General features: G+C 35.0%; 1 protein-coding gene across 1 annotated transcript in view; it reads right to left on the bottom strand.

Moving 5' to 3' along the window:
- Positions 1-22289, bottom strand: part of ADGRL4 (adhesion G protein-coupled receptor L4) — a 116109-nt gene that overhangs the window by 54795 nt on the left and 39025 nt on the right. Inside the window, exon 3 of the mRNA XM_023208863.2 lies at positions 1434-1586. Within this exon, the coding sequence (XP_023064631.1) occupies positions 1434-1586 (153 nt within the window). The remainder of the gene's footprint in view (positions 1-1433; positions 1587-22289) is intronic.

Here is a 22289-nt window from a genome sequence, read left to right as displayed (position 1 = left end):
AGACTGGATGATTTCTTTAATACAGACATTGCACATATACATTTTTTGAACATTGTCTCATAGCTTACCATCCTAGCACTTCGAGAGACTGAGGCAGGCAGATTGCCTGAGCTCAGCAGTTTGAGACCAGCCTGGGCAACACGGTAAAACCCTGTTTCTACTAAAATACAAAAAAATTAGCCAGGTGTGGCGGCATGCACCTGTAGTCCCAGCTACTCGGGAGGCCGAGGAAGGAGAATTGCTTGAACCTGGGAGGTGGAGGTTGCAGTGAGCCAAGATCCCACCACTGCACTCCAGCCTAGGTGACAGAGAGAGACTCTGTCTCAAAAACAAAACAAAACAAAAAAAGGTCTCACTAGGACACTAATAAAAGGCTTTAGTGTGATCGAGATTAACCTGAATATCTATCTCTTTTATCTAGCTATATCATTTAGAAGCAGCACATTAGCCTTCTCTATGTTGCATGTAGCTTCCTGAATTCTATTCCCATGTCTAACCTTGGCTACATGATTACATTCTCAGGGCCTCCGTGTACCTATTAATTTTGTAGATTACCAATCATAATTAATTCTAATAGTGATTGATGAGTTGAATATTTTTTGGAAACCATGCTTAAGATGATTTAAAATTTATTTTCAAAGTTAAAGTCTTTGGCTCCAGAGAATTCGCTTCTGAAAATTATTCATCTGTTGAAGTTTATAAATAATTATTTTTTCTCAGGCTGGAATCCAATTCTCTAGGATCTGATCAATCACATGCATGACCAAATTACAACTGAAGGATATTTTTAAAAATAGTCTAGGTCCTCCCTTTAGACCAATAATAAGTGAACAATCACTTAAAAATTACATTGAAATTATTTTCCCTAAAAAGGATGTTTTCGTGACCCTACATGATTTTATAAATAATTTTCTGACTATAGTGTTCAGAAAAACTTAAGGCATATCTGAAGTGTGACTTTTATCAAAGCAGAGATAAAACCACTAGAACAATTATTTTATAAATGATGATTGTCTGAAAAATATGTAGAACCCATCACAGGGTGCGTATTTCCAAAGGCATCAATATCTTTTATTGCAAATGACAATTTTCTTGAAGTATTAAATTATTCTAAAGTATAAACATTTATTCTGTTGTTTGCTACTATACTAGATCTCAAGGCTCCATGAACATTTCTCTCTCTTTTATTTTATATTTTTGCAAACGTATTCTCTCAAAAATTAAAAAAAAACCTTTTTCCTGTATCCTTGGATAAATATCCCATAGACTTAAAAACACTGGAGAAATAAAATCATTTTAAGTAAATTTCTGAAAGTATTTAACACTTAGGGTACAATCAAGGTCTGGCAGAATTTGGTTTGAATATGTTTGATCTCTGGGGTAATAAACAATAAGAGATATGTACAAATTCTAACTTAGATAACCGAACTTACCTATACAGATGGTTCCATCATTAGTGATAAACCTGTCTTGGTTACTGCTGGATCTGAAGCCAGATACACACATACAATAATAACTTCCTTCTGTGTTAGTGCAATTAGCATTTTCACCACAGGACTGAGTTAAATTTCCACATTCATTATCATCTGTCGGCATATCAATTTAAAAGATTATTTTTATAGAATTGACATAAATTCCGACTATTTTCCATCAGTATTTTGGAATTTTTACTGTTAAATAGTTTAAGGTATATTATGTTTATATCTACAAACCTTAGTACTAAATAATCCATATTCCATACTTGTCTTATCCTTGTTTATAATATGAGATCTTCTTTGTATTTGCCAAGTAAAATAAGATCTCTTACTTTAAAACACTAGATGTAACTATGAAATCTATGTGGTAATATTTTTCAAATTTTTATACGTAATTTAATTATAACCATGTCAACAAATATATGCTCATTTTGAATTTATAGTACTCTTCATAATCCATCAAAAGCACAACATAAATTAAAAATGAAAAATCAGAAATTACAAATTGACATGTTCTTATCATGTATTATTTATTTTCATCCATTGTTCCACAGAAAAAATTTGCATTACTCAGCATGCAATCTTTTCATGTATTCATTAATGCATTTATTTACAACTATATGCATTATATTGGTCCACAGAAGAGTATACAATACAATAAATTAAAAAGTAAATAATACAGTCTTTACCTTTATACTCTTACAATATAATTTACCAGGGAAGACAAAGATTCATAACCCCTTTTTAAATATCAGAAGGCAAATTTATATTATCTGTTAAATAAATTGATTGGAATATATGTGCTTCTCAGATATATCATAATGGTCTGGAGGAGAATATTTTCCAGTGACATGAAGTCCCATTGTGTGTTAAAAAACACAGCTCAAGTCCCAACCCCAAGGTGACTATGAATGTGACATTGTTTGAAATAGGCCCTTTGGATATGTAATTAAGGAAAAACAAAGTCACACTTGATTATGATGTGTGCTAATTCAATGATTGACATCCTTATAAAAGGAGGGAAATTTGGACATAGAGACACAGAAGAGATGGCTTTGTGAAGACAGAGGCAGAGATTAAAAGATGTAACTGCAAGTCAAAGAATGACAAGGATAGTTGGCAACCACAAAAGTTAGAGGGGGCAAGGAAGGATTCTTCCCTAGATGTTTTTACGTTTTTGAAGCAGCATGGTTCTGCTGACACCTTGATTTTAGACTTTTAACATCCAGAACTGTGAGAGAATAAATTTCTGATATTTTAAGCCACTAATTTGGTCATAATTTTTTATGGCAGCCCTAAAAAACTGATAGACTAAAACTGGAGAATATAGGATAGGTAAGTATCAGAGAGAAAGAGACGAAGAAAGGAAACTAAAGGAATAAAAAATTTTGGACAAAAGTGCGGGCAGAAAAGTGACCGGGATATTCTGAAGATTGTAAGGAGCCTAACTGGGGAGCACAGAGAGAAATCATAGGGAATCGTAAAAACAAGTCAGGTTTGAAAAATGTCTGGAATCTTTATTCTTCATTTTATTCAAACCAGTCTTAATTTCTTTTTCAAGGGTGAGTTGTGTAACATTTAATTTATATACAGGCTATTGCTCACATATAGTAATTAGTAAAAGTTGAAGATTTATTCTAAATGTTTTATAAATATTAATTAGCTTAATGCTTTATAGAAGCTCTAGAAGGTAGGTATTATTATCTTTAACTGATGAGAAAAAACAGAGCAGACGGAGCCCAGGCATCGTATCTAAGAGTTTTTTCTTTGTGGCATCAGATTGCTTTTTATTTTACCATAGATACCTTCCTGGCAGGTTGAGAGGGAATCTCAAGTTCCCTTGAAAATTTTAATCCCTAGCATTTGAGCTGATTTATTATTGGGAAGACAGAAGAGCAGAGCAGCAAGGGAAGAATTTTGAGCTTCTCCTGGAGACTAACAATTTTGAGATATGAAAGAACAAAGAAGGTTGAGTTATCAAAAGTTTCTATAGGCCAGGCAGGTAATATAAAAATTGATTCCATCAGAACCAGGCAATAGAAAGTGGTGTTGTGTAGCTTGTGGTACCAGTAAGTACACACTCACTTAAAAAATTTAAAATTAAAAAAAAAATTTAAAAGCACATTTAAGACTCTGTGTTTAGATTTAGCATTTTGCCAGGCACTTGTCAAATGCCCCTAAAGCACAACATATGGAGGTAGGAGGAAGAGAGAAAAATTGCTGAAATAGGACAATAAAATAAGAAAAATTCTGAATGGTCTTCTATAAAATGCAGAAAATACTTTATTAACATGTATGAATTTAATTAATTTACCTATTTTGTATAAATAAATATATGATGCAACTCTATATGGCTATATATACTCAGAAAGTAGATATGTATGTCTATGTATGCATAAAATAGAAATTAGTTTCTTAAAATTAACTGAGAGTGGCTCACAAATTGAAAATAAGCAAAATAGTTGAACCATATTAGGTTTGATTCAATCATTCAGTTACTCAAATATTTATGGAGTTTCCCAGTTCCCAAAAGTGAATATGTCTATACTGGGAAATAAGTAAAAATTAATCAAAAAGTCAGGATCTGTGCCCTGCTGTCAGAGTTCACATTCTAAAGGCAAGTTAACACAGAAGCATATAATTGAGTTTTTATTAAAATAAAAGTTTTCATTTTTATCTTTAAATTTGACTCCATTCATGGCATACTGGGAGAAGTTGATATTAAACTTTAAAAGAAATTGGTTCTCATATCAGTTATTGGTAATATAGAGGACGATGAGGATTGTATCCCTTGTGGGCTATAGCTGCAAAAATGATATGCAAAAATATAGAGAAAAAGAACTCATGAGGTCTGAGGTATTGGTTGGAGTCCAAGAAAATAAACCACTTTATATCACCTAACTGACTGTTTGTAAAAATAGATTAACTTGCCAATATGTCGCTTAACTCTAAAATATTGTTACTGGTCTTGGGTACTACATTAACAGGTAGAAAAAAACAAAAGTTGCTATTAATGTTTGTGTCTCTTCCTGCTGTATGGTTTTGAGTGCTTGACCTCTTTGCTTTCTTATCAAGAATTTGGAAAGAGAAATATTTCCTTATCTATCTCCCTATCTTCTGGGCTGGATATATGATATGGACAAATTCCCTAATGGTCCAACTCAAATCTTGTTCGGTAAAATACCACTTATCTGAAAGTAACCTCTCTCTTCCCTCAAGATAGTGGAGATAGGCAAGAAATTATCTTTGTGAAGTAATATATAAAATGAATTATTTAAATTGCCTTAAACTTTCCAGGGTCCAACTTCGTAATAATTAATCTTCAAGGAGAAAGTTTCTCTGGATGGGTATAATATAGAAAAATAACAGTCTGCTTCTTGGGCACTCTTATTTCTAATGTTCAAATCAGTTCACCAGTTATACTACCTAATCCCTGTAACTAACTGTATAATTTTGGTGGATTGTAAAATAACTTCTTAGATTAAGACGTCCCTTGAAAAATTCTTTAAAACGCAATTATATTGGAGATATATTTTAAAATGCTATCAAAATGTTTTAATAAGAAAAAATATTTGGTATTCTCTGAGAAAAAATTCTTCCTGGTTCACCTCTGATACACTGAGTTAAGCACAGCAAGACACAGGCATACACACAGCTCCTAACTTAAAGGTATCCACAGCTACTGGAGAAGATGTACCAACACCCAAATTATTAGGTTGTAGTGTGTGTCAAAAATAAAAGAGGTATTTAGTATACAGTGGCAACTGGAAGAAAATGGCTTCCTCAGGTCATTTGCAAGATCAAAGTGTAAAGATTATTGACAGAGAAGTATTAGAAAAGGAAGTGATGTTTGGAGTCAGGTACTGAAGTATAAACAACAGTTTAGACAAACAAAAAGGGTCCCCACAATCCAATCAGGCAAAGGAAAAAGTTTACCTAAATGCCTGGAGGCCTGCAGGAACAGCATAATTTAGAGGAGAATTGTACTGTCAGACACTGGGCACGAGGCTTCATGGCAAGAATCTGTGCAGGTAGGCACGGCTGAAACCGAGAAAACGCTTGCCAAGAATTTGGAATTATATCCAGTGGGTAAAGGATGTCCATCAACAGATTTTATGTAGTGGATAAATATGATTGGATTTGAGTTTCCAAACACATTTTCAAGTATAAAGAAAACTAAGGCCCAAGTAGCTCTGGTAGAACACTAGAAGACTTGAGGAACTAACCAAAGCAGAATCAAGGAGAAAGAAGTAGGGAATATTTCAGACATATTTAGGTGTTACGAGTCAGTGATTTGGAGAAGATAACGAAAAGAGGGTAGGATTAAACAGGTGATGGCTACATACAAATTTTTATATCATATTTTGCTTTTCTACATTTTAAATTTTTCATAATAAAATAATCTTAAAATATCAATGGGGATTGGAGATTGAATGGATATTTGAGTTGGCTGAAGAGAGAGGAGCAGCAAAAATGAAATCCACGTTCTGACTTGGAGGGATCTGGTGGATAAATTGATCCTCTTATCAGAACAGGGAGAAGCAGAGGAGGAGCATTCTTGCGGGGTAAGATGGGGAGTCACTTTTGGCCATAAAAAGCTGATGTACCTTAATTAACTGAGGACATTTCAGAAGGTGTATCAATAGTTCTACAGTCAACTATACAGTCATGAATTGTCTATTCGTAGGAGAAAACTCACGACTCCCTTCTTCTCTTCCAGAGCATAAGTCAGATTCAAGAGCATGGTATTTCTCAGCTCCTGAGAAAAGGGGCAAGCCTGCTGTTTTTCTTTGTGCTTCATCTCTAAATGGACCCCTTTCCTCTCCTCCTAACTCCCCATGGTCCATCTCAGCTTACAAGCATGGGTATGAGCATTATTGCGCTCTTGTTTTGCCTTCCACCCTCCATTTTTTATTGTCCTTCGTGTCTTCCTCCTTATGTTTGCTTCTTCTTACCAATCAAGTGATAAAGCGCAGAGGATTGCGGGTAGGATGTGAAGGCAGAGAAAAACAACAAAGGAAGCCTCTCCACGTATCTCTGCTTTTAGCATTGACCAGAAAAAGCCTTTAGGGTTCCACATGGTTCAGCCCAACTTGCTAGTAAACTACGTGGGGGGTTAACATAATAAACAGATGCATATGTCTAAAATATATTTTCAAAATATTTGTAGGCACTTTGTTTCTGTTGTTGATAGTTAGCTACTTGTTTAGTAATTTTGGAGTTACATCAACAAGTAGATTAACAAGATTTATACCCAATAGCATGAAAGAATTATTTCAGAGAAAACATGTATTTCAAGCACTCTGTTAAATGGCACATTTTATTTTACTTAATTGTTGCAACAATGCAATGATTGATATTGTCTTCATTTTACTTAAGAGGAAACTAAAGCTCAGATGGGTTAAATCATGCTAGCATAGAAAGAGAATCCGGTAGACACAGTTTTTATGCTTAAGACTGTCTGACTCCAAAGCCCAAGTTATTTTTTAGCATTGAAGAGTGAAGTGGACTTTATCATAAAGTGTACTTGTTAATAAGACATAAAGAGTGAGCATATAATTCTCCAAATTCAAGAGTGATATTGAGGCCCCTAGTAATGAAACATTTTTGATCACAAACCTTATGATTATGTTACCTTCTTTGTATAATATGATAGAAGTTTATTTGCTTTATAAGACACTCGTATTCCAGAATCTTAACAAGATTTTAGTTTATATTTCATTTTTTAATGTATTGACCAAAGATGGAGAAAAAGAAAAAGAAAAAAGAAAAAAGAATCATCTCTTTTTTTTTTATCACTTGAGATATTACTGGCCAGGCTCGAATTGATTATAACAACTTGAAATCTATGGAACCTTAACAGCAGCATCATTCCTGTACACATTTTCCCTCTGGACGTGATTGCCAGTGTTGCTCCGTAAATTTGAACACTAAAATGACCATAACCATTATGTGATTCCTTGTGAAACAGGCCCTCTGTCTCAAAGGTGGAGTAACAGTAACATAGAAAACTTTTTTTTCCCTTCTTTTTCCCCAATGCAGCTGCTGGGCTCATTTGTTTTCAACAGCACTGGGAATTCTCTTTCCATATCAGTACTATGAGGGTCTTTAAAAAATCATCATTATCCTTCTCCATTATGAACTTTCTATGGTTTGTATTTATTTTGTGAATACCAAGGTAAAAATACAGGTAAAGAGATAAGGAGGAAGAAAAGATCACCAGAAAGGAGAGAAAAAAGGAACTACAATGAATCCAGGATGGATTCAATCAGTCAGGACAATTAATAGACTTATAAAGCTCATAGTGTAAACTCACATTTCCTTGACCATGAACTCAAGTTCAATTTATTAAAGGAAATGTAAAATTCATGAAATGAAAAGCATGCTCTTTGTAAGACAAGGAAAGGTACCAAAAGGGAGATACAGAATTACATCTTTCTTCCCCTCGGGAAATTGCTTTTGCACCTGAATCTTTAAGTGCAGAACAGAACATATATCCTCCCATGTGCAGAAATATTGATTAACAAGACAGATAAAAACAGATATCCAATACTGAAGATACACTTCTCACATTTGCATTGTTGATTATAAAGCACATAATGTAACTCATATTTCCTTGACCATGAACTCAAGTTCAATTTATTAAAGGAAATGTAAAATTCATCAAATGAAAAGTATTACAATTGTAAAGATAAAATAAAGCAGAGTTATACAAGAATAAAATGTTTGTGCCGGGTATTTATTATTATTTTTCAGTATCTTCATTGGGAATGAATTTTTAAAGTGCTTGAAACTGCTGGTCCATTTCAAAAACTTTTTGAAGGAAAAATGTCCCTTTGACTATGAATCAGACTTTGAAAAATATGTATAAGCCAGGAAAAAAACAAACAAACAATACCTGTATAGAATAGTCTCTGTTTCTGTTTACACTTACTTATTTTCTGAAGGAAATGTAGCACTTAAGAAAATGTTCCCATTTCATATTATTACCAATTTTTTGGTTCTCTTTGTTAGAACTATTAATATACACATATTAGAAAAACAAACAAAATGAAGTATAAGTAGAGAAGGTAAATGAAATGAAACAATCTTATGTTTGTACATATTGGAAATCACTTATCTTGCTCATTGCAGGATAGGACAAAATTCTACACATTTATTTCAAACGACCAAAGAATTTAAAACTGTCATTCTACTGTATTTATCAATCAACGGTACAGTAAAGATGAGTAATGCTCTTATAGTATCTCTGGGACTTACATGGTGGCTATGAAGTTGTTTTTGAGGACCTAGTTTTATTGAATTTTGTTTCCAATCATTGAAGTAATGCATATTAGATGGGGAAAATTAAATCATTGGTAGAAAAATCTTACAAGTTCTCAGTTGCAAAACAAATGCTGCTAGTTCACAAAAGAAAAACTATTAGAATAGTATCAGATTCTTGCTAACATCACTGAAAGACAATAGAGTAACATGTATGTCACTGAGATAAAATGAGTGTGTCTTTATAATTCTCTAACCTGCTAAAGAAACCATTCTCCGAACACAATGAAAGACATTCGTAGAAATACATGGATTCAGAGAGTAGATCACTCATGCAGTGTGTGTGAAGAAAATACTCAAGACAGTATTCTAACCAAATACCAATGAATTCAGGAGACAGAATTTTATATAGGGGAAGATTAGATGGAGAGGTAAAAATGGTGGACAATAAGCCCTGCAATACAATAAATTCAAATAGATGATGACTGTGTGATCATGAACACATAACTTAAGTGCTAATTAGGACTCTCATAGGATACATGTTGAAAAGAGAAACCAATAAATAGTCTGCACCAGGTGGGCGAGGTCGCTCCAGCCTGTAATCCCAGCATGTTGGGAGGTCAAGGCAGGCGGATCACCTAAGGTCAGGAGTTTGAAACCAGCCTGACCAACATGGTGAAACCTCATCTCTACTAAAAATACAAAATCAGCTGGGCATGGTGGCACATGCCTGTAATCCCATCTACTTGGGAGGCTGAGGCAGGAGAATCTCTTGAACCTGGGAGGCAGAGGTTGCAGTGAGCCAAGGTCATGCCATTGAACTCCAGCCTGGGCAACAAGAGCAAAACTCTGTCTCAGAAAAAATAAAATAAAATAATAAATAAAAATAAATCAATAGTCTGCATCTAGTAGGGTTCATATTACTTTAGTTAGGGCGAGGGTGGAGCACAGCGGGCAAGTAAAACACACTGGAAGAAAGAAGACTCATTATCTAATTTTAGTAAAGGACAAAAATATGGAATTTATTATAAGTATCTGGAAAGAGAAATGTACTGAAAATTCACCATTGAATTAAGAAAAAACAGGGGAAAAAGAGATAAAGTAAGTCTACAAAATCTAATATAAGAGAAAAAACAAAACTCTAAGTAAAAACAAATTAGCTACCACTAAACAATTTTGATGGAATAAGAATAGCAATCAAGTATATCAACTGTTACACTAAATGAGGAAGACATGCATTTCCCCATAAGACACAGCATGTCAGATTAGGTTGCAAACAAAATCCAATTATATTTTGTTAGCAATAAACATGCTAAAATTTTAAACAGAAACAACCTTGAAAATTTCAACAGACAAAGAAAATAGGGATGGTACATAATATTAAAGTAGAATTTAAGATTAGAGTTATTAAAAGAGATAGAAGCACATTATATCACTAAAAGTTCAGTTTATTAAAAAATTGTAGTTAGAAATATAGAACTTAAACACAGCATTTTAGCTTAAAAGCTATAGAGAAACAAATCACATGACATTCAAAGGGAAGTAGACAAAGGTGCAATAATAGCTGAATATTTTAATTTTCCTTTTTATGAATCTGATACACCCAACTTACTAAAAAATTTGTGCTTATGTCAATAGATACCAAAAATGTAATTAATAAAATTCATCAGATAGGAGAAAACTTTTTTCAATGTAGTAAAGGCTACTTAAGAAAAACAACATAAATAGTATTCTCAATCATGAAACTTTGATCAGCATGGCCAAACTACTCTTCAGGAAATTTGTAGATATTTAGTAACGTATAAGATGTGCATATTTCTCAATTCCTTTGCATTCAATTTCAATTTGATAGACAAAGTATAAGATCTCATTTCTATAATCATGTTGAGATTATGTACTCAAATATTGCTGAGGACAGAACCCTCTTGTATATTTACATGATATTTATATTTTGTTTTTGTTAACTGGCTCTTCATGTCTTTTGCTTGGGCATTATTAATTTTCTTGTAGATTTTCAAGAGCCTTTTAACAATTATCAACTATTGCCTCTCACTGATACGATATAAACATTAAACTTAAAATTGTTTTTAACTTTATTTGTGATATAGTTTGTTTTGTTTACTTGTTTGCTTCCCAAGCTGCAGAGATCTTTTTGTAATCATGTCTTGCATTCCTTTCCTTTCTTGTTTATGATCTTCTATCACATTTTAAAACATTCACACTCCTAACATTATAAAAACGTTTAGAAATACTTTTGTATTGCGTTTTTTTCCTATAATAAAATCCCTGAATCATATGCAATTTACTTCACTGTAAAATGTGAAGTTGAAATCTATTTTCCTAAAATGAGTAAGTTTTTTCATCATTATTTTTGCATATTCATTTTTTTCTCATTTAAAATTTTTTTTCCATATCCAAAATACACTAATTTACTTAGAAAAGTTTCTGAAGTCTCTCTTATGTTGATGAGTTTTTCCACACCTTCATCACTGCCAGCTGGGTTTACTTATTAATGAGACCTTGTTTCCTTGATTTTAAGATGCCATAAATTTCAACACACATTATCAATGCAATAAAATAGTTTGGAAAAAACTTATCTAATCTATACTTACTAAAAGTGTATGCATTTATTTACACAAATACATTGTACTTTCTTTACTATATAATAAATTGACTCTAGTCTTTTTCCAGATTATATTCTAATATGCCTTTGAATTACCTTTGGTATCCAACAGTATATAGTATTAGTGAGAGGTGACAACATGCTAGCAGCCCTTGCTTGCTCTTGGTGTCTCCTCGACCTCGGCGTACACTCTGGCCATGCTTGATGAGTCCTTCAGCCAGCCACTGCACTATGGGAGCCCCTCTCTGCGCAGGCCAAGGCCGCAACCTACTCCCTTTGCTTGCGGGAAGCTGTGGAGGGAGAGGCGCGGGCGGGAATTGGGGCTGCCTTGTGGCGCTCACAGTTCCGGGTGGATACGAACTTGGCGAGCCGCACTCTGCGCGGCTGGCTGGTGCCACGGTCCTGGCAGTGAGGGGCTTAGCACCCAGGCCAGCAGCTGGGGAGGGTGCGCCAGGTCCCCCAGCATTGTCGGCCCTCATGCACCGCATTCAAATTCTGGCAGTGTCTCAGCCGCCTCCCCCCCGGGCAAGGCTCAGGACCTGCAGCCCGCCAAGCCCAAGCTCCACCAGCCATGGACACCCACGTGGCCCTAGCCTCCCCTACGGGCGCCACCCCCTGCTCCATGGCACCTGGTCCCATGGCCTGGTCCCACCAACCGCCCAAGGGCTGAGTAGTGCCAGCGTGCAAGGCGGGACTGACAGGCAGGGGTCCCTGCAGTGGCATCAACTAGGCAAAGCCAACTGGGCTCCTGAGTAGGGTGGGGACTTGGAGAACTTTTGTGTCTAGCTGGAGGACTGTATATGCACCAATCAGTACTCTGTACCTAGCTCAAGGTTTGTAAATGCACCAATCAGTACTCTGTATCTAGCTAATCTAGTGGGGACTTGGAGAACTTTTCTGTGTAGCATTCTGTGTCTAGCTCAGGGATTGTAAATGCACCAATCAGCACTCTGTCAAAATGGACCAATCAGCTCTCTGTAAAATAGACCAATCAGTTCTCTGTAAAACGGACCAAGCAGCAGGATGTGGGTGGGGTCAGATAAGGGAATAAAAGCAGGCTGCCCTAGCCTGCAGTGGCAACCTGCTGCGGTCCCCTTCCACACTGTGGAAGTTTTGTTCTTTTGCTCTTTGCAATAAATCTTGCTGCTGCTCATTCTTTGGGTCCATGCCACCTTTATGAGTTGTAACACTCACCATGAGGGTCTGCAGCTTCACTCCTGAGGCCAGCAAGAACACAAACCCATAGGAGGAATGAACAACTCCAGACAGGAGGAACGGAACTACTGCAGACCTGCCACCTTAAGAGCTGTAACACTCACTGCGAAGATCTGCAGGTTCACTCCTGAAGCCGACGATGAAGCCAACGAGACCACAAACCCACCGGAAGGAAGAAACTCTGAACACGTCCAAACACCAGTAGGAACAAAATCCAGACACACCATCTTTAAGGACTGTAACACCGCGAGGGTCTGTGGCTTCATTTTTGAAGTCAGTGTGTGACTTGGTTTATTGTGATACTGGCTTTATGACAATAGTCAGAACAAAATTTACAGTATCTCCAAGGTATGCCTTTATGTAATTCATAGAAGAAAACAGAAACAGCTCATTGTTCTACATAAATATTTATCTTTACTAATAATCAAAGAAACTAAAATTAAAATAGAAAATGAAAGTCCAATTATCAGCTACGAAATTGTCAAAGTATATTTAAAAATTACAGTTTTCTAAGCTGTGATTAATAAGTAGGCAAATTGGTTACAACACCATCCCATACTCAATAACACCATTTGCCAGGCCAATAGTTTTTAAGCTGGACTCAGTCATTGGGCCAAAATAGCAAAAACACATTCATATCATCCTTAACATCTTCAGCTAGTCATGTCTCCAGTCTGACCTTTGCGTGTGTTTACCTCCTAGGCAAAATGTCAGAATATTGCATGGACTGGTGGACTGCCTGATCTCATAATCTTGTTTTCTTTTTTAATAGCAAACACCTTATAGAAGTAATGAAATTCAATTTGTATTTCCTTGTATTTTATTGGTCTGGACTCATTTATTTTAACATTTTACTTTCCTAAAATTGTCCATAAGAGTATACTAAACCAGAGTCAGTATAATCAGAGCATTCACATATCCTGCTTTCTCAAGGATAGACACTTTTACATCAAGATCCCCAAATGTGGCCATATATTTTTCCATGAACCTTTTTGATAGGTATTAATTCGAAGGTTCAGAGATCTGTCAAAAGTTATATACAAGAATATTCACAGAAGTAATATAATACATAGAATAAGTCAAAGCCTAAATGCCTAATATAAATATTTTGAATAAGCTAAAAGTGTACAGCCATTCAAAATAACATTTTGAAGAATACTCATTAACAATAGATAATATCCGCAGTTTAAGAAGTGAAACATCCCCAAAAACACAAAGATGAATCCTATTCCTCATTGCTTATTGATGAGTTAAAGTATCTCTTGCATCTTTTAAGAAAAATGCTTGCATAAAGGCATATCCTTGTGTTAAGTATTTTACAGAAATAAAAATGTGGCTTTAAAAAAATCTATTTATATCATGATTTTTCTAAAACTATTAAGTTTTGCAAAAACTATTCCGAATTTAAAACCATACCTGTATACATGGCACTTTATGATTATATATATGTTGTAAATATCTAGTATGTAAAGTTAACACACAAATCAACACTTAGATTTCTGATAACCATAGGCCTTTAGAATATACCATAAATTTGACAATGAATATGATTCCTTGCTCTTGAAACAATAATTGTAACTCTTGACACCCTTATTGAGTGACTTAACATAATTGTCCTGTGTCTCAGATCATATACATGACAAAGCAAACTGTGAATAAGACATAGAGTTAAGAGGAAATTGGATATGTTGTTTTAACTCTTCCACTTTACTGTGTGCCTCTTAATGGTTTGCAATTTTTTTTACAGTAATTTTGCAATAGACTGATGTTTGTGTTTTCCCACCCCCAAAATTGTATGTTGAAATCCTAACCCCCAAGGTGATGGTTTTAGGAATTAGGAACTTTTCCAGGGATTAGTGCGCTAATAAAAGAGACTCCAGAGAACTCATTTACCCCTTCCACCCTGCAAGGGTACAGTATGAGTGCACCAAAAAGTAGGTCCTCACCAGACGATGAATCTGCCAGTGCTTTAATTTAGACTTTCCAGCTTCCGCAACTGTGAGCAATGCATTTTTTTTTTTTTTTTACAAGATATCCAGTTTATGGTATTTTGTTATAGCAGTCAAAATGAACTAAGACAAATCTATAGTAAGAAATTCATTTTATGCACCCATATATGGATTAATTCATAAATAAAATTGAGTAATCTTTTTCATCAAAATATTTGTCTTTCCATCAGCTATTGTGTGTGCTCCATTTTTTAATGACTCTATGTACTTCAGTATTTTTTTTTTTTCTAGACCGTGTCTCACTGTCACCAGGCTGAAGTGCAGTTGTGCGATCTTGGCTCACTGCAATCTCCTCCTCCTAGGTGAAAGCAATTCTCTTGCCTCAGCCTCCTGAGTAGCTGGAACTACAGGTACGCACCACCACACCCAGCTAATTTTTGTATTTTTAGTAGAGAAGGGGTTTCACCATATTGGCCGGGATGGTCTTGGTCTCTTTACCTCAGTCCACCCACCTCGGCCTCCCAAAGTGCTGGGATTACAGAGGTGAGTACTTCAGTATGTTTTAAAGTGCTGGTAATGATCTGCTACTTTGACTGTATGGCCTCCTAATGGGTCATGAAAGACAGTTTGAACAAGAAGTGATCTGCTCAAGTCACTTGATGCTGTTTAGTCTAAGTTTCACTTTCTAAGACACCATTTGATGACCTACTGTATGCTAGGTGTCAGACAATATTTTTAATGGCCTTCACAACAGTCTTGCAGCAGGACATCAGGGTCACATGTAACCCTGATGTTCCTATATGACACCATTGTATGACTTAGAAAAAGATGTCCTTTCTGGGTGAATGCAGCTTTGCAGGCATGTGACTAGGTAAGCATTTAGAACCTTTGTTCCCTTCTCTGTTAAAGAACATGGTACATGGCTTGAGAATCAGAATATGGGCAGGATTCTAGGCTATAATTCTTTTTTTTTTTCTTTTTTTGGATGGAGTTTCGCTCCTGTTGCCCAGGCTGGAGTGCAATGGCAAGATCTCAGCTCACTGCAACCCCCTCCTCCCGGGTTCAAATAATTCTCCTGCTTCAGCCTCCCAAGTAGCTGGGATTACAGGCATGCACCATCATGCCTGGCTAATTTTGTATTTTTTGGTAGAGACAGGGTATCACCATGCTGGTCAGGCTGGTCTTGAACTCCTGACCTCAGGTGATCCACCCACCTCAGTCTCCCAAAGTATTGGGATTACAGGCATGAGCCACTGGGCCTGGCCTTCCAGGATATAATTAAATAAATATTTAATGTGCTCCTAATATGCCTCAGTTTGCAGTCTTTTGTCCTTCTCCTTAGTGATCATATTCATCCTTCTGTGTTCAACTACTGCCACTGAGGACACTCCTACATTTTTTTCCTCCATCCATGATTTCTCTCTGCATTCTAACTCAATAGCTACTAGGTATTTCGATTTACCTCTCCAAATATTCTCCTACAATACATATGGTAAGTTTTAGCCTACTCATATATGCCTTTATCTGTGAAGAATGCAGCCATTTTGGCTCTCATATTCTTTCTATCCACATCATGATTTCACCCTTCCGCCTGCCAACCTAGATTGAAGACATCTTTCCTTGCCTCTCTTCCCTGTCTTCTCCATCCAAGCTGAAACTTTATGTTGATGATGTTAGGATAACATCTTTTTCTTTTGATATTTTCCATAAGTCATCATCTCTTCTTTAAAAACACAGTGAAATAGCATTCATGTCTTTTGTTTTATATATATATATATATATATATACACATATATATATGTGTATATATATGAAAATAGTTTTTATTTGCTTAGAGAAAATAATACAGAATTTAACTTCACTGATATTTTTTCATCTTCAGGTAACATTCTTTCAAATCTGACAGATATCTCACAATATGCAAAATAAAATGCACTAATAGTGAGGATATAGTTAAATTCTATGGCTACACAAAACTAAGCAAGCAACAAACAGATTAGTATAAAATAGGTTGCCAATCTACTTGAGAAAAATGTTCATGGAAGTTCGTCTTAAGAAAACTTACTATGCAAAGCTATTGTGTGTATGAAATCTTTTCATATTTTATTATAAGCTGAGAAACTCTCCACAAATCTGCCCTCTGTTTTAAATTATGAGATTCTCAAGGAAAAAAGATCACAATTTACTGATACTTGTATTTTGAGAAATTGCTGGAAATTATCTGTCACATAAAAGATGAACAATAAATTCTTGTTCAATGAGGTGAACACAAGAGTAAGCTTTCATGATTTCACCAGGTATGAATATGTCAAACATCTATTATCGACAAGTTGTTTAAGGGCTGGCATGAGATATTTTTATAGAAATAAATCTTCCTGGTGTTCACATTGCAACACAGAGGCTATGCATGCATAATAAGTAATCAAAAATCCACATTCCCTCTGCCCCAACACCTCTTTGCTTCTTTGATACCTGTTTGCTTTGCCTATCTGATCCCAAACTTCTCTGAGCCCAGAAAGGAGCTGAAGAGATCCTGACTAGATTGGAGTATTCTCACCCCCAGCATACTGTCTTTCTCTGTCTCTTGAAGTCTCCTTAGCAAGATGGAAACATCTAATTGGATTTGTATATTTGAACTCTAATTTGGGACCATGGAAAATAAATCTTGAATTCTTAAGTTTTATACTCTCCAGATCAAATATGACATTTGCTTATATTTTAAGACAAATATACTTTTATCTTAAAGCAGGCTACAGAAATATTATCTTATCATTTATGTCTAGTAGATCTCACATCATCAGTCTTGTGACAATTTTACATGATTTCTTCATAAAATAAGATGAAAATAAATGTATACGTGGTAAAAATCAAGGCCCCAAGAAATAATTAAAGCAGGTTAAGAAACAGTGTTTATTAGGCATGCAATAAACCTGTGAAAATTTCTTCAATTCTTAGATGAGTTCATTGATTTAAAGATTGTAGATATTCAAAAACTGTGAGTAATTTATAGTTATTTAAATTGAAAATGACACTGAGTGTAATAAAATATCAGGCTTCCAGTCCTACAATAATTGCCTAAGGGTCAGATAGAAGTTGCTTTCCTCCATCAGTTTTGCAGTCTTATACCACTGGTTAGGTACACTGAACTGTGCTAAGATGATTTAACTAACAGTACAGAACCTGGAAAAACACATGATGCCTTATTTTCTGGAACAGTGATCTGACCCAATATGGGATGGTAAAATTGATACATAACTTAAGATATGAATACTTAAGAGCAAAGGAGACTGATTAAAAAACTTTTGTCCAACTCAAAAATGAATGTTCAAGATCAGAGTGATCCTGATATTATCGTAAAATGTACATTTATCACTCTAGTGCTTTTCTAGCTCAGAGTATGCAGTTTCTGTGTTTATGCTTAATAACAGCCTTTTATGACAAGCGCTGAAGTCTTAAAGTTATCTCATTTTTATTTCAGACACTATTTCTGATCAAAGTACAAAGCAGAAAAGGTCCCACAATAACCTTAGAATTAAGTTGTTTACATCCCCATATATGAGGCAAAAGTAAGTGAAAATAGCAAGGGCATTGTAGGCAGCTTAGATTAGACTGCATTCCTACTATCTACTTAAAATGTTTTTATGTTTATTTTCCCCTAGCACTACTGTTAGCAATGTCATTTCCAAACCTAATAAAATTCTTTCATTTAAGTTCTTTCTTTCTAAAATGTTTCATCAATCATAGTACAACTGTGTGCTCTGTCATGGGGTAATTGCAAATTGGCATACCAAGGAGGGCATCTACATGTCCTTATCTACCTTATCCTCACACTGGGCAAGGATGACAGCGAATTTATTGGTTGAAATAGTGTTAAACTCATCAAATAAAATACTATTTTCTGCTTCTATAATGTTTTCTGTTATGGTATCAAAGTTGTTTCTTTCAAACATCCATTTAAAAATGACTGTGATAGTAGTTAGTTATGCCTGATGACTTTTCTGTGCACATTTACTGAAAATGAGGACTTCTTCATTCTGGCTAAATGACTCATACTAGAGATTTTGGAAGAGAAAAGATATGTAACCAGAACGCAACTCTGCTTATTGGTACAACTGAAAAGTATGAAGGCTTTAAATTGGGAAACTAAACCCTAGTCCTGGATTTATTTATAATAGAATTATTTTATTTTTGGAAAGAATAAGCCACTTAATTTTGTGTCTCTTGTTTTCTCACCTATAAATTGATGATATTAATTATCCAGTTTTCTAATGCTCTGTAGAACTGTTTTTGGCAAAAAACAAGAGTGGCTCTAAATAGTCTTAAATTAAAAAAACAAAAAAACAAAAAACTGTGAAGCTAAAATACCCTTGGATTTTAATCATTAAAAACAGAAATGTACCAAATTCAAAATATAGAAATCCTTTTGATGCTTATAATTATCTAGTCCAGAGTTCTAGTAAAATGCAAATATATATTTTGGGAGTTTTTTTTAAATTTACAAGCTAAAGTCATTTAACTCTTAAATCTTGAAAGCAATCACATAAATGTGACCCAATAAAACTAATTTGTATGATACTTTGTTATAAGAATAAAATTTAGGCAAAAAACTGACTGATCATTCAATATTAACTATGATAGAAAAATAAATATTTGGAGCATTAACTCCTTGTACTTGCTTATTTATAGTACACAAACTTTGCAGACTAGTAGAAGAGAAATCACATAGAATAACATGCTAACATTACAGTTATTTCCTGGGAGTTACCGAAACAATCAAGTGTTAATTTAAAAAAAAGAAAAAAATTTTCCTATTTCACTACCCACAAATTTTGTAGCAAGCAATAAAATAATTTACCAACAAAAAGTATAACTAGAATCTTCTTTTGAATAACCTACTCCAAAGACCAATAACTGGACATAACAAGATATTGTAAGTGTTAAACTCTCCTGTATCCATTTCTACCAATCTTTTATAAAAAGAATTCAATTGCCCACATTGATTCAGCACCTATTATGTTCTAGGCCAGTAAATTAACTCTGTCATTTAAATATTAAAAGAAACCTTTAAAATGACATTGCCCCCATTTTATAGATGAAAATACTAAAAGTACAGATATCTTAAGCCACTCAATGAAGAACATAGCATTAGAGAATGTCAGAGCTGACTTTTAAATCTGATAGCTGAGCTGACACTCTAAAATATTAAGCAAAGTTTACATTATCTCAAACGAATGTTTTGCCAAAAGAACTATTCTTCAATGAAAAAGTAAGGTTTATTTCATTTTAACAGTGATGATAGGACAGAACCCCCCCCCCCCCCAAAAAAAAAAAGAAAGAAAACAAAAAACAAAAGCTGTTTGAAATTTTGGTTGGGAAAAGCCACCATGAGATTGGAAAAACACATAAGCTACAGTGTCATAAATAGTAAAATTTGAATTTTATTGAGATAGCCAGGTGGGAAGAACCTCTGATGGTCTGTACACTATGGTGGAGCCATGGGAAATTCATGCCCTTTGCAGTGGGGAAGAGCCTGGCCTCTCTCTACTGTTCTGGGGTGTGGTACCTGGGATTCAATCTGTGAGGGGGGAAACACACTAGCAGGACTCTGGGTTTGTGGAAAGTCCTTGTTTTCTTTTTCCTTTTTTGGCCTAATAAATTCCATTATTCTCAACCTTCAAAGTGTCTGTGAACTTAATATCTCATGAGCATGTGACAAGGACCTAGCTCTTAGACGAACTAAGGAGAAAGTAATACAACATTTTTGGCACCCAACATGGGTCTTGAGAAGGGGTGAGTAAAATGGGGTCTCAAAACCTCTCACTGTCGCTTCTAAGCCTTTTCATCCTTGGTCTTCCGAGGGTAGGAGAAACTGTGCCCCCACCGTCATTGTTCCCAGGGGTCTGGGGCCATTCCATGGTCTTTTCCTTACTTTTTTTGGAAGGACAGGTGAGCAGGGGCTCCTCGCTCCCTCCCCCTCCCTTTCCAGCTGGGCCTGGGGAATGCAAGCATTCACATCTTCCCCTTCCCTGGCCAACGACTTCAACTCCATTGGCTAGTAATTAAACTTTTATCCCTGGTGGAGGCACCATTTGAATAAGAATAAGAGGTTCTTCCCCCAGGCATTATTTTTTCTTCTCCACTCTGTCAGTCAGCAGTTAACTTTTAAGTTAAGTTTTTTTTCCCCCCATTTAGAAGACATTTTACTAGGCTAGAAATGATTAAAAAAAAAAAAAAAAGAAAAAAATATCTGTTTATATTCTCTGTAAGTTTTCAATTGTGAAGAAGGATCTTATGGGGATTGGGTTTTCTCCTGCCTCTGTGTAGCATGTGTTGTATACATGATGTCTGTAATAAGAGGTCTAATTAATTGGCCTAAAGGAAGATAAGCGCTTGAATCAAATTTTTTTAAAGGAAAGATAAAAGCTGTGGTACCTTTCAGGTCACATCACTTTAATCTTTGAGGAATAAAAACAGCTTTAAAAATTATTGGTAAAAAGCATAAGCCATGAAAATGTAAATAGGTGGACTAAATTATGCAGGTTAGGTACTAGGCTTTCTAAATGTTTGAGACTATAAACTGGTTTGGGGTTTTGAGAACTATCTGACTTGCCAGTTTCACAATTAGTGAGACCTGGGTAAAAGTGGAAATAACCACACCCTTTATGCTGGAAGGAGTCAAACCTTGGCTGCACCTAGCACACAATTAAAACAACTTACTAGGTTTCACATTAAGGTTAAAATTGCTAGGAGTTACAATTATAATGTGTAATTGAAACTATTGAGAATAAATTTACATGCAAAGTGCACAAGAACAGTAAAATGTGTTTTTAGTAAAAGGTTATAAGAAGGCATAGAAATGTAAATTTTTGCTCAGGGTTAAAGGATTGTTTTCAATCACATAAGGTAAAGCTGAAGTTTCAAACAAGTGGTGGAAAGATTGTGGAAATTAATCTTTTGGAGAGGTTCTCTGTGTGAACATACTGACTAAATTCAAAAGGGGATTACAGTCTTTCTGTAAATCGAGCATTGAAATAAAAGCACAACAAGGATTTCCTAAGGCACTAATCTGCTCTTTGGCAAAATTTGTAAAAGGTTATAAAAGGTTTTTGCTACTTTAAAATTTTTGAGTCATTTTACCACAAAAAAAAAAAAAAAAAAAAAAAAGGTGATCTGGAATTCTATTTCATAACATCAAGTGTTTTAAACTGCTACCATATTCAACAGGCTTCCCAAAATCAAACTTCAGTTTCAAAATTGTCTTTCTTGACACCTGGCTTTTCTGAGGCTCCAGAGGATGCTTGGAGTGTCCAGAACAGAAAGGTAAACAAGATTATTTGACATGTTTAGGTACATGAGATTGCCAAAATGATGTTCAATCTTCTTTAGGTTATATTTTTGTGGATAAAGCTAACATATATTCCAAAATTGTATGGGATTTCTAAAATTCTAATTTCTGATTACATGCTATCAATGATAATTAAGGTTATTACGAAGTCACTGTAAGCCACAGAAATAACCAAACTATTTTGTCAATTGTGTTTCCAATCGTGGGAGTTCAGTCAGGTTGGTGGGAAATATTTTAAAAATAGTTATAGAAATAGACACAAACCTTCTTGGAAGCACAGAGGGCTTGCATAAGCTCCAGTAATAGATTGGGCTGAAGGCAGCCTAATCCTTACCTTAAGTAAATAGTTTAAAGTAGATACAAAGGAATGTAGAGTAGTTTATCTAAATAGCTTGTTTACTCATGCGGTCCTAAGACCA

The sequence above is a fragment of the Piliocolobus tephrosceles genome, chromosome 1 (assembly GCF_002776525.5).
Source record: "Piliocolobus tephrosceles isolate RC106 chromosome 1, ASM277652v3, whole genome shotgun sequence".
Classification (NCBI taxonomy): Eukaryota; Metazoa; Chordata; class Mammalia; order Primates; family Cercopithecidae; genus Piliocolobus; species Piliocolobus tephrosceles.
This window is presented reverse-complemented; position numbering and strand designations above follow the sequence as displayed.